The 12,345-nt window shown below is 37.7% G+C and overlaps 3 protein-coding genes across 3 annotated transcripts; all 3 read left to right on the top strand.

Moving 5' to 3' along the window:
* Positions 1–1,117: 1,117 nt before the first annotated feature.
* On the top strand, positions 1,118–3,478 carry CBG01998 (the record flags this gene model as incomplete). Its single annotated transcript, XM_045239017.1, is given in 5 exon segments — positions 1,118–1,361; positions 1,406–1,745; positions 1,797–3,174; positions 3,185–3,270; positions 3,316–3,478. The coding sequence occupies 5 exon segments, from the start codon at positions 1,118–1,120 to the stop codon at positions 3,476–3,478; spliced, it is 2,211 nt and encodes a 736-aa protein (XP_045091998.1).
* Positions 3,479–4,619: 1,141 nt separating this feature from the next.
* Positions 4,620–7,274, top strand: Cbr-moc-1 (the record flags this gene model as incomplete). The annotated part of the gene is made up of 6 exons (XM_045239016.1): positions 4,620–4,758; positions 4,812–4,963; positions 5,742–5,905; positions 5,963–6,289; positions 6,660–6,786; positions 6,837–7,274. The coding sequence occupies 6 exons, from the start codon at positions 4,620–4,622 to the stop codon at positions 7,272–7,274; spliced, it is 1,347 nt and encodes a 448-aa protein (XP_045091997.1).
* A 1,883-nt stretch (positions 7,275–9,157) lies between these two features.
* CBG27488 lies at positions 9,158–11,110 on the top strand (the record flags this gene model as incomplete). The annotated part of the gene is made up of 4 exons (XM_045239015.1): positions 9,158–9,228; positions 10,063–10,137; positions 10,181–10,844; positions 10,895–11,110. 4 exons carry the CDS (start codon positions 9,158–9,160, stop codon positions 11,108–11,110), a joined length of 1,026 nt encoding a protein of 341 aa, XP_045098056.1.
* Between the last annotated feature and the right edge of the window lie 1,235 nt (positions 11,111–12,345).

The following is a 12,345-nucleotide window of genomic DNA, read 5'->3' as shown; positions in this document are numbered from 1 at the left end:
CACGATCAAAAGTTGAAGACAATTGATTTTTAATGTCCCACCGCCACCAAAAAATTAGTCATTTCCTTAGAGCATCATAGTTAGTCGGTGACATCATTCTGAGCGTCTACTCCAGAGTGAAAAAGTCGTGATAAGACATTGTAGCAGCTTAGACAGTTCATATCAAAATATGATTTGTATTTTTGAATTTTATGATAAGAAAGTGTGTTTTATGCAGACTGATATTAATGATGTAATTATACAGATGCGGACAATAACTTGTAATTAATATGACGGAGTTTGAAAACAAAAAATTTAGAACAGTACTCGAAAAGTAGCCAACAGTTAACAGATTTGATAAATATGGAGTTTATTAAAAGAAGATGGTTCTGAAAATTGAAAAAAAAATCACTTGAAACTTACATATGCCGGAAATCCTGTGAGCCACCAACTTGTCAAGTTTAGCTTAATTATCTCGATTACTGTGTATGATATCAAAAAGTTAACAACTGATGAAAAACTTCTGACATTATGATAAACAACTTGTCAGTTCACAACTTTCTGATATCTCTTACACGAAATAAGATATATCGGCTTAAAAATGATAGCTTGAAGAGCTTATTAGTCTATAAGGTAACTTGGAAATAAATCCTGTTTGGGGAGCCCTGAAACCGGTTATAAATTTAAAAATGACTATCATAAATTTCAAAAGATTTAGACACAAACTCCGTTTTTTCCTACCTACATATCACATCATCTTAACAATGTATTCCTGTCTGAAAAGTAGTAATGCCAATAAATCATTCTGTGCACAAAAACTATGCTCACACTCTCCACTTTTCGTACTTCGCACCTGGAGTCCATTGAGTTCTTTGATGTTGATGAAGTATTTCCTTTCTAGAATCTTCTTATCTATAGAAATTTCATCGACTGATTGCTCCTCTTCGTGTGATTTACAGCCTCTTTCCGGTGATTCTGTGACTTTACAAGTCACAATGCGTGGAGGAGCCCACTCATTGAATGAATCAGGGAAACACTTTTTTATCAGTTGCTTTTTCATTTATCAATGCTATGATGTTATTCAAAAAGTAAAATGAACTATAAAAGGTTTAGGTCTGGGGTTTGTGACAGGCTAGACATGATTTCTCTATTATCATTGGCTACTCTATTATTATGCACTTCGAGTGTTTATTCTTCCGATTGGAAGGATGTTTTCAAACCAAAGCCATTGCATGATCTATCGAATCAATGTCTGAATGATACAACTACCTGGATTGAATCGCTGGCTATTTTTGCTACAGTATCCGAAGGATGTCTTGCCAAGCAGAACTGCTCGACAAAGGAACTCAAGATTCTGGAGAATAATTTATATGCAATTCAAGGTAAGTATTATTCTCAAATTTAATTAGTAAAATCAAAACTCTAGAGCTCGATGCATTCGGAAAGTTCCCGGTACCCGGAATGCTGGAAGCTGCCACACTTTACGATGGATCTTACCAAGAGTGCAATAGAGTTAGCGGCAAAAAATACGACACCAACTACTGTTATCTAGTTTTGACACCTGGAAAAAATGCATCTTGTTCCTCGACATCTGGTGGATTACTGTCAATGCTCCCCATTAGAATTGCAGTTTGCTTGCCGGAATCTTGTGATCATCAGGATATGGTGAACATCTTCAACCAGCTTTCTCCATATCCATTCACAGCTTGTTCAGCTTACTGTGCGAAGTTTGAGGTTGAGAAGGATACCCCGTTTTGGGGATTCACGTAAGTCCAAAAGTGCATAGGGGCTCTCAAAAAATGTGAAATTTGTTTCAGAATTTTCATGATTGTTATGATTGTCATTGCCTTGGCTGCTACAACTCTAGACTACATCAGGGACACTGTCTATGGACTCAAGTCCGATAAAGAGAGAAATTTGCTTTTCAAGATTCTCCTTTCGTTTTCCTTCTGGACCAATGCCGAACTATTGCTCTCCGTAAAAGAGCAAAAACCTGGATTCATCAAATCCCTCGACTGCATCCGGTTATTCTCTATGTGCTGGGTAGTAACTGGTCACTCATTCATCTATCTCATTTTTTCGGACACCTTCATGCCAGTTATTGACTTTCCAAAACACTTTTGGAATCATCTTCTTCTGAATGCCTTCGTCTCCGTTGATACGTTTTTCGTGTTATCTGGAATCGTGGTGACATATCTTTTCTTCAAAACCAAGCCGAAGAAAAGAATGGTTGCTAATCCAGTCACTTGGATTATGTTCTACGTTCATCGCTACTTGAGACTCACTCCCCCAATCATGTTGTTCATTGGCTTCTTCACAGTATACGCCCCATACATCCAAGGATCCTTTTCTGCATCCCAAATGAGTAAGTTACTACATCCCACTTTCAAAAATCCAAATTCAAAATTTAAAATCATTTTAGATCAACTAGCAGCTCAAGCGGAATCCTGTAAAACCAATTGGTGGCAAAACTTGATCTACATCAACAATTTCCCTCAAGATATGACTTGCTACGCACCAACTTGGTATCTAGCTGCTGACACCCAACTGTACCTGGTTGCTCCAATTGTCTTGATCGGTCTCTATTTCTCATTTGCCGCTGGTACCGGTCTCATTGTGGCTGGTTGCGTAGGAAGTATCATCACAACATACATCGTATTTGGTATCTATGGTTTATCAGCTGATATGTTCGGAAATGGCGATGTCCAAGATTTCTTTACTATCGCTTATAACAAACCATGGATCAGATGTCCACCGTATCTTGTTGGAATGCTTACTGGCTATCTGCTTGGAGTCTATGGAAATCGGAAAATCCGACTAAACTGGGCGGTGTGTGTTGCTGCATGGCTTGTGGCATTTGTGATAGCCGCATTCTGTCTATTCGCCACTTATGATTACGATAAAGGATCTCACTGGAGCGTGTTCACCAGGGCCACATTCTACAATTTCCACCGCTTGGGATGGGGAATTTTTATTTGCTGGGTAGTTGCAGCAAATCACATGGGATGGGGAGGACCAATCAGCAATTTCATGTCTCATCCAATGTGGCAACCATTCGGAAGACTATCCTACTGTGCATACATTGTTCATTGGGTTGTTCTATTCTACTTTTTGAACGTTGGTGGTCACCCAATTCATTATTATTCAGCGTGGGAAGTGGTAAGTGATAAGATAACGAGACTTTTTGATTATTTTGCCCTTTCAGTTCACCTACACTTCCATCCCAGCAACACTTCTCTCCTACATCTTTGCATTCTTCTGGAGTTGCTTTTTTGAGATTCCAACTTTGAAGTGAGTCATCCTTTTGTTAATAATGCTAATCAAATTTTGTTTTAGATTGGAAAAAATGTTGATTGAAGCAATTCTTGGTACTGGTAGAACATCAGCAAAATTGGAGCCGGTTGGAGAAACAGGAAAAGTTACTCCAATTCTAGAGAAAAAAGTGGAAGAGAATAGCTGGATCGAAGAAATAAAGGAGGATGAAAACACTAAAGTCTAAATTGTGTATTAGTGGGAATCGTTGCACTGTCATATTCGCGTTTTGATCTCATGTATTTCATTCTGATACGATTAGTTCTGTGTGTAAATAAATGATTTAATTAATTTACCTTCTCATAATGATGCGATATTTTTAGTCAATCATAAGAAATACAGCAACGCATAAACCTAACGCATGAAACTTTTTTTCATACTGTGAATCCTCTAATAGTTGGGCACCACCTTGGTAACGTTTGCTTACCGTAAACGCAATGACAGAAGACCACCCTACTTGCAATTAAAGCTCGATTATTTCAATACTCATGAAAGATACCATAAATTTGTTCACTGGTAAATTGTTGGTGATATTGTGAAAACATTTTATCAGTTGACAACTTTTTGATATCTTTGGCAGAAAATGAGATAATTGAGCTCAAAGTGCAAGTGTAGGTTGTCCTTATTTTAGAGTGTTTACGGTAATTTTTCTTCTTGTTAATTTTTCTTCTCTTCTTTTTTTGTTGAAGTTATCAAAAAGTGGTCAATTGACAGAATGTTTTTGAGATTGTCAAAAACATTTTGTCAGTTTATCATGTTTCGATATCTTTGACAGAAACTGAGAAAAAGTAGATGAAATGTTATTAACAAGAGCCATTGCAAGTATGTTTACTAGGTTTTTTTTTCAGAGAACAGAACGATAAAAAACAAAAATTTCTGATAAGAATGTTTTCCTTTTTTGTGTGTGCAACCCACATGTCAACAAAACTATATAATGTTTTTCGATTTTTCGAAATCCCTTAACGATTTTTGTACATTTGATGTTTTCTGAAATCTTCTCCTTCTAATCTTCATCAACCACCTTCTGCGTTGTCTCGCACACAAAATACATTATCCTCCCCCCGCCAGTAGACATGTTTTACGAGACAAACCAATACTCTCTTGTCTCCTCTGGTTGACCTCAGGCAATCTGCACAACAAATCTCTTTTCTCGTTGTGTCTACGTCTCATCTCTCTCCACTTGTTTTCTACTTTTCTGTGTATTGGCTGCAGTTTGTTGTTTTCTTTGCATTCTTCTGGTAGAAAAAATAATCGAGATGATTTTCCACATTGTTTTCTCCCCTCTCATTTTATTTTTTCCCAGTTTCATTCTTCTGTTTCTTCCAGAAATGCCTCCACCCGCACATCGTGACCGTGACAGCAAGTATACTGCCATCCCGATGGAAGAGGCTGAAGAAATTTTGACAAATCTCGGGAAGCAAATGTGCCACAAATTTGAAGTTGTGGATGTTGATTTGAACTTATTGGGTAAGATGCAAAAAAAAATCGCATTTGATATGTTTCAAAATTGTTTTTTCCAGGCAAAGTAGCAGGTGAAAATGCGATATCGACCGAAAATATGCCACGAACTCGAGTTTCGACAAAAGATGGGTATGCTGTGGTGGCAAACGATGGTGCCAAAATTAAAGCTGTTATTGGGGTGTCACTGGCTGGATCGGTTTATAATGGAGTGGTAAGTTTAGCATAAGATTTTGTGAGAAATTAAAAAAAAAAAACCAAAAGCAGTAAGAGAACTGTTAGAAATAGTGTTTTGGGTTGCAATAGAGCATTTTGTTTCTCTACCAGGTCCAATGCCACATCAAAAACTACCTTTAAATTTGTAATAAAAGAGTTTTCACACTGTCACGCTCCTGCGCTCGAGATTATCACAGTTCCCAAGCAAGATAACAGGTATGTGTCAACTGACAAAACACTTTTTATATTATGATACACAATTTATCAGTTGGTAAAATTTTTATATCTTTGACAGGAACCGAAAAAAAGCAGGAACCGAAAAAGAAAAAATGCATTTATTCAGTGAATTAAAAGTCAGGAAACACTTCTCATTCAGGAGTCTGGAGCTCTGCTGTCATGATTCTGATTACTTTGAAAATTTTGGAAAATTTAAAACAGACCTAGATTGAAAACTTTACATTAACAGAATTTATGAAAATTCGAAGTTTTTCAGTTATTCGCTGATTTCTGCAAGACACCCGTTTTTTGGCCCGTCGGTGTACTGCAAATATGAAGTATTTTAGTAGGGAGCAAAAAGCCATAAAACTAGAAATTTCGAATAAATTCTGTGAATGCGAAGTTTCCAATCAAGGTCTGTTGTACACTCTCCAGAAGTTTCAAAAATGCCGTAAATTCGACAGCCGAGCTTCAGACTTTTCAAAATAGTCAAAGTTGACTAACATTTTTTTCCTATCTCTTATTTCCCTCGCAAAACACCAAATTTTGAAAAAATTTAGCTCCAACCTGGTCAATGTGTCCGTATCAGCACTGGCGGCGTCGTTCCAGAAGGCGCAAGCGCTGTTGTTATGGTTGAGCACACAATTTGCACAAAATCCAACGATGAAGGAGAAGAACTGGAGATCCAGATAAAGGATCATGTGTCGGATGGAACTAATATTCGGTAAATTTTCAAAAATCAACAAATTTCCAAAAATCAACAAAAAATGGAATTGTTCAGTGAGCCTGGATCCGAAACTCGCAAAGGAGAGACAATTGTGAGAACTGGAACCAAGATTGGGTCTGCTGAATTTGGAATTTTGAATGCTTTTGGGATCAAAAACATTATGGTTTATAAGAGACCAATTGTGACTGTGATTTCTACAGGGAACGAAGTATTTACAAACCAAAATAAGCTGCAAAATCTAAAATACAGATTCCAGCTAGTCAACCTGGATTGTGAGGAGGTGCCTGTTGGTATGATTCGCGATTCGAATGGACCCCAGCTTGTCGCATTATTCAAGGAATACGGTATCGATGCCATTGCAGGTGGAAGAGTTTCTGATGAGTATGTTGTTTACCCCATAGTTGTTGGCAGGCTGATTCCGGACCGGCTGATAACTCGCTTTAAAATTCAAATAGTGAGAAAAACAGCATAGATCATAGAGCTCAAAAAGCTATAGAACCTTCAATAAGAATCGATCGGCTTCTAAAACGGTATTGTGGTCCAGACCGGCCATTATGTTTCAGCCGTACCTGCGCATGGTTACCGGTTTGAACACTGTCCGATTCTTGTATTCTTGTTGGATGTTGTAGAGCTCGTCGAGCTCTATCATCACGTATGTTGTTTTGCTCAAAAATTCAATTTCGAAGCGAGTTATCACCCGACTCTGGTTCATATTACTTCACTAGATTATTGTACTTTTTTAATTTTTCAGCTTTGAATGCATCAAGGAAAAGTTGAGCCAGAGCTTGAAGCAATCAGACGTAATCGTGACTAGTGGAGGTGTGAGTATGGGAGAGAAGGATAATCTCAAGGAAGTGCTTTTATCGTTGGGAATGACTGTAAGTCTCACAAAAAATCTAAATATTCTCAAATATGTAAATTTTTTCAGATTCACTTCGGAAGAGTGATGATGAAGCCGGGTCTCCCTTGCACTGTCGCCTCTGGACAAATCCAAATTGACGGAGCACTGCCAACCCTCAAAATAGTCTTGGCTCTTCCTGGAAATCCCGCATCCGCCTGGGTCTGCTCACAACTTTTTGCCATTCCTCTTGTCCGTACACTTTCTGGATACGTGAAGCCTCGACACACTCAAATCAGAGTTCGATTAGCTGAAGATATCAAATTGGGAGATCGTCCGGAATATGTGAGAGCGTATTTGGAGGATTTGGGAAACAAACAATGTCCGGTTGCTCATATTACTGGAAATCAGATTTCATCGAATATTGGAAGTTTGGTAGGAGCTGAGGTGCTCCTGATGTTGCCGATGAAACTGGATGGTAAAGAATACGTGAGCAAAGACGAAACGGTCAAGGCAATGGTTTTGTAGTTTATGACTGATACTGGTCTTTTACATAATTTTGTGGTTTTTTTAATTGAATAAATGTGTTTTGACTGGAATATAGGACTAATTTTTTCGCTTTATGACAATAATCCTGAAAAAAGTACCTTTGAAATCGAAATTTTAAAGAAGCCCTTTTTCAGCCTTCATCAGACCCTAAAAAAATCAGACCCTAATAAAATTGGACTTTTGAAACGTTTCAATTATAATGCTATTTGTGTTTTTATTTTCATTTTAATTTTGAAATTTAAAATGAAGCATAGCAATTTTATTCTCGTCCTCAGTTATGAAACATAACTGAAATGGAAAACCACAACGTGAGCTTTGTAGATTCCAATGATCCCTCCAGTGGTCCTTCCCCATCACCCAAATCGCACGCAGAACCGCTTTGACCTGTTTTTGCGGCGCCTCCTCGAGTGGCGCACCACTTCTCCCCCTGCGTCTCTTCAAGAGTGTGTAGTGTCTCGACACAAATGGTGTTTTGAACATTGCCAGTAGATCAAAAATGAAAAGTTATTGATTTTGTAATTACCTTGACAACCGATATTTCTCCTTTGAATTCATTCTCAGTGCTTGTGGTCCTCGACATCGGTCGTATTTTTTCTCTTCTCCATTTTTTTCGCGCCAAACGTCCGAATTGAGCATATAAACTTAATTTTTTTGCGTTTTTGATCATGATAAACAGTATCTTCTCTTTTTTCCAGTATGTGTCGATACACCATGTTGGACGACCTTATTTTCTTGAATAAATGTGTTTTGACTGGATTATAGGACTAATTTTTTTTTTGCTTTATGACAATAATCCTGAAAGATGCATCTTTGAAATCGAAATTTTAAAGAATTTTTTTCCCCTTTTTCAGCCTTCATCAGACCCCCTCGCATTCGCAACGAAGCTCCGCCGTTCCGCCGGTGACGTTTCGCGCGCCGAATGCTATTTTGAATAAGGACAAAGACGCACATCGAAGCTAAAGAGTGTGATACCAGCGAGAGACGCAGAGGAGAAGCTATTTTCGGTTTTCCACGTGTTGAGACAGCAGAGACAACAGCGCTGGAAAACGGCTACGTGACCGGCTGTTCCCCCTTTCCGTGTTTTCTCTGCTTTTCGCATAATCTTTAGTTTTTTGTTTCTCTTGGCAACAGGTGCCAACTCGAAACATTGATTTTTGGACAGAAGAGTTTTTCAGATAATTTTTGGGCTGGTCTAAGCCATTTTGAATCATTTTTCAACCACTCCGTCGTCTTGTCTTGCTTTCAGCTGTTTTTCGCTGCAATTAGATATTTTCGCTAGATCGTGGTGAAATGATAGCTTTTCGCGCAAACCACCAGCTAATAGCCATGAAAGCGCCAGAAATTCTTTGAGCTCTCACGATGCCTGTGTTTTCTCTCAAAAATCTCAATTTGATATTACTCTTGTCCGAAATTAATGCACGTTGGAAACTGATATCTCATTAGATTTTTATAGGCGAAAGAGCAAATCAGTTATTTTCGAGCATATTTTGAACTTTTGTTTTTCTATTTTCTCAATTTATCGACGGTTTTTATAGTTTTTTTTTTTGTGAATTGGAAAAAATGAATGCAACTGATGAAAATCATTGAAAATCCTGAAGAAAACGATGAGCATCGTCAAAAAAATTAGTAAATAAGGAAAATAAAATCTAAAAAGACTCAAAAGGTACAGCAGTTTGCTCTTGGACCTCTGAGAAAAATTTAGCGAGATATCCGCTCTCAACGTACATTGATTTCGGACAAGAGTAATATGACTATTTTTCTGGCATACACTATTTTTATAAACTTGATTTTTTTTCTAAACCTTCTAAATTATTTTTTTGTATTGTCTAATTTTTGGAGTCAATTTCGATAATATTTCAGTAATGACCGATCCAATTCATGACCAGCTGCATCTTGTTCTCCCACCGAACCAAGGACCGGAACAAAATACAAGGTGAGTTTTTAACTTGAATGGCTAGATACAGTATCAGTCACTAGAACATACAAAACTGTGTTTTTCAGTTAATTTTGATTCTTTTCAAGAGTCCAGAGCTCGGCTGTCAATTGTCTGATCATTTTTTGAATTTTGGAAATTTAAAAAAACCTAGATTGAAAACTTTGCATTCACAGATTTTCCTGAATATTCCTAGTTTTTAGCTATCGGAAGGGCAGGTTCAAAAACCTATAAAACAGTTTCCAAAGTCTGCTTAGGAGACCTTTGAAATGCTGAAATTTCCGTTTCAGTACCAAAAAATCAGATTTTCAGTGTAAAATCGACAATTTTAAAGTCTGATTTTCTCTATTCCTAGGAGATTTTAGGGGTTGAAACTTTTCGAATTCTACTTAAAATTATGTGAAATTTTATATTCGAGACATTTTCTTAAGAAATTGTTCAAACACAAAAATAGGGCCCATCGAAAGTCTAGGCAAATTTTGAAACCTTCCAAAACTTTTCCGGAAATGGGTTTAAAAGGTTCCCTTGTGAAGGAGACCCCTTCTTTTCTTCTTCTAGTACTGAGCACGTGAAAAATAGCAACTGTCTCTCAAAAATCGGCAAATAGCTGAAAAACTGGGAATTCTCAAAAATTATGTGAATGCGGGTTTCAATCCAAGTTTGTTTTATAACCGCCAAATTTTTCAAAATGATCGAAAACTTGACAGCCGAGCTCCGAACTCCGGCAAATGATCAAAGTTAACTGAAAAACTTTTGTATATCTTGTTGGCCGGTACTGCAATTATTCAAAAAATATTTTTTTATAAAGAGATTTTTAATGCGAATCTATTACAGACAGCCTCCTAAGCTCAACGAAATTGCTGATGACGCTCTGAAAGTCATTTGCCAGTATTTGACGGTTTCTGACATGTAAGTGGTACAATAATTATCCTACAAAATTAATTTTTTGCAGGAAAGCTCTACGTCAAACAGATCACCGTCTCAAGGATTATGTCGACAAGAACCATGTTCTTTTGAGCAGAGTTCGCACAAGAGCAGGATACACGTGGAGAGATATGGAAGTTTATAATCCAAAGTTGAATTTCATTGGATTCTATCGGTACTCATTCATTGCCAGCGAAAATCAAGCTCCATATGAAACATCTGGGAATGAGAAAATTTTCTACAACAATATAGTCCCAACAAAGGAAAAGATGGCTTCGGTGTTCTCATCGTTTCTTGTGAACGAAATTCTGAAGAAAAACACAAAAGTTCGGTTGTTAGACATGCATGCAGAAGCCAGCGACAATTTGCTGTTTTATGAAGAGCTCTCGAAGTACAAAAATCATAGAAAGCTTCAAATCGAAAAAATTGATGTGGAACTCCACGAAGCGTCTCATGCCAAGATTCTGCTGGACGTGATTCAACCTGGAATTCTTACTTCCCTTGTCATTCAAAATGTATACGATATGAAGATTTTCGATGGAACAACATTGTTCTCACACCTACCTCATTTAAAGAAGCTTGAAACTATGGGAGTAGAATTCAGTATGGCAATATCGGAGTTTTCTCATATCGGAACTGTGCAGGTGGTAGTCAGCAGAATCACCGAGAAAGATATGGGAGAATACAGAAGTGTGAGTTTTGAATTACTTTTAAACTCTCAATATCAAAGCTTTCTTTTCAGAATCTTCTGGAGGCGTCGAACTTCAGTCGCCACGAATTTCGTGTCAGAAACGACCGTCATTTATCGAAGCCATCAATGATCCCGTACCAATTTACCCTTGATGACTGGATTCCGGAAGGTAGATTTTCGATTTCCAATGGATCTGCAGTTGACTACAAAATTTACGAGGACCGAATCATTTTCGAGAAATTCACACCAACAGTACCAGATGTCTGATCATTTTCAATTTGATACAAGGTTTTTTTCTTGTTCCGACTTCCTTCGCCCAGGTGTTTTTGTTCCTTATTGCTCATTCCTTCTTCCAGGATTTGAAATTGTGTTCCCTGTTCCTTTTTCGTTTTCTTTTTGGTTTAATTTTCATTCCTTACTCCTTATTACTTGTTCCGGATTTTTGACATTTTCATTCCACTCATCTCTTGGTTGTACCATGAGTTTTTGTTTTTTAGTAGACCTCTGATCGTTTTTATGAATAAAATTGGACTTTTGAAACGTTTCAATTATAATGCTGTTTGTGTTTTTATTTTCATTTTAATTTTGAAATTTAAAATGAAGTATAGTAATTTTATTCTCGTCCTCAGGTAACATTCCTTCCAGCGGTGAGCGTGTTCGAGCGATGGATAATATGAAACATAACTGAAATGGAAAACCACAAGGTGAGATTTGTAGATTCCAATGATCCCTCCAGTGGTCCTTCCCCATCACCCAAATCGCACGCAGAACCGCTCTGACCTATTTTGGCGGCGCCTCCTCGAGTGGCGCACCACTTCTCCCCTGCGTCGTATTTTTTCTCTTCTCCATTTTTTTCGCGCCAAACGTCCGAATTGAGCATATAAACTTAATTTTTTTCCGTTTTTGATCATGATAAACAGTATCTTCTCTTTTTTCCAGTATGTGTCGATGCACCATGTTGCACGACCTTATTTTCCCGCTCAATTTTCAAACAATTACTGTTAATAAAAATTTTCTTTTCACAGAAATGTCACGTCGGATAAAAAAATGTGGGATTGCCAATCCAAGTCTACGAAGTCAGCTCAAGTTAACGGTAAGTTTGAAAACACAAAAAATTTGAGAATTCGATGATAAATGTTCAGATCCCGGTCTCAAAAGCGCATATAAAAGAGGGAGAGAGCCCCGCAGCTGCAGTCTAAATCACATATGGCAACTTGCTTGGCTGAGCAAGATTTTGAACAAAAAACAATGGTTTCGATAAAGGAAAGGCTGAGGGAATCATCAAGGAACACAAGAAATTTCAAAAAGCGATCAGCCAAGGATCTTCGATAGTTTGATGGAGAGCTCTGGAGAAAAGCGACGCAGGCAAATGAAGAAGATAACACTTTCGGAAAAGATGGAGGATCAACGACAACTTTTTCATCCAACTCGAAAAGCCAGAGTGGAAGAGGAACCAGCTGGGCAACAGATTGTTGGTGGTTGCTCTATCAAGAGTTTAACGA

This window comes from Caenorhabditis briggsae, assembly GCF_000004555.2.
Source record: "Caenorhabditis briggsae complete genome, chrX, whole genome shotgun sequence".
Taxonomy (NCBI): Eukaryota; Metazoa; Nematoda; class Chromadorea; order Rhabditida; family Rhabditidae; genus Caenorhabditis; species Caenorhabditis briggsae.
Note: the sequence above shows the minus strand (reverse complement) of the source record. Positions and strands in the feature narration are given on the sequence as shown.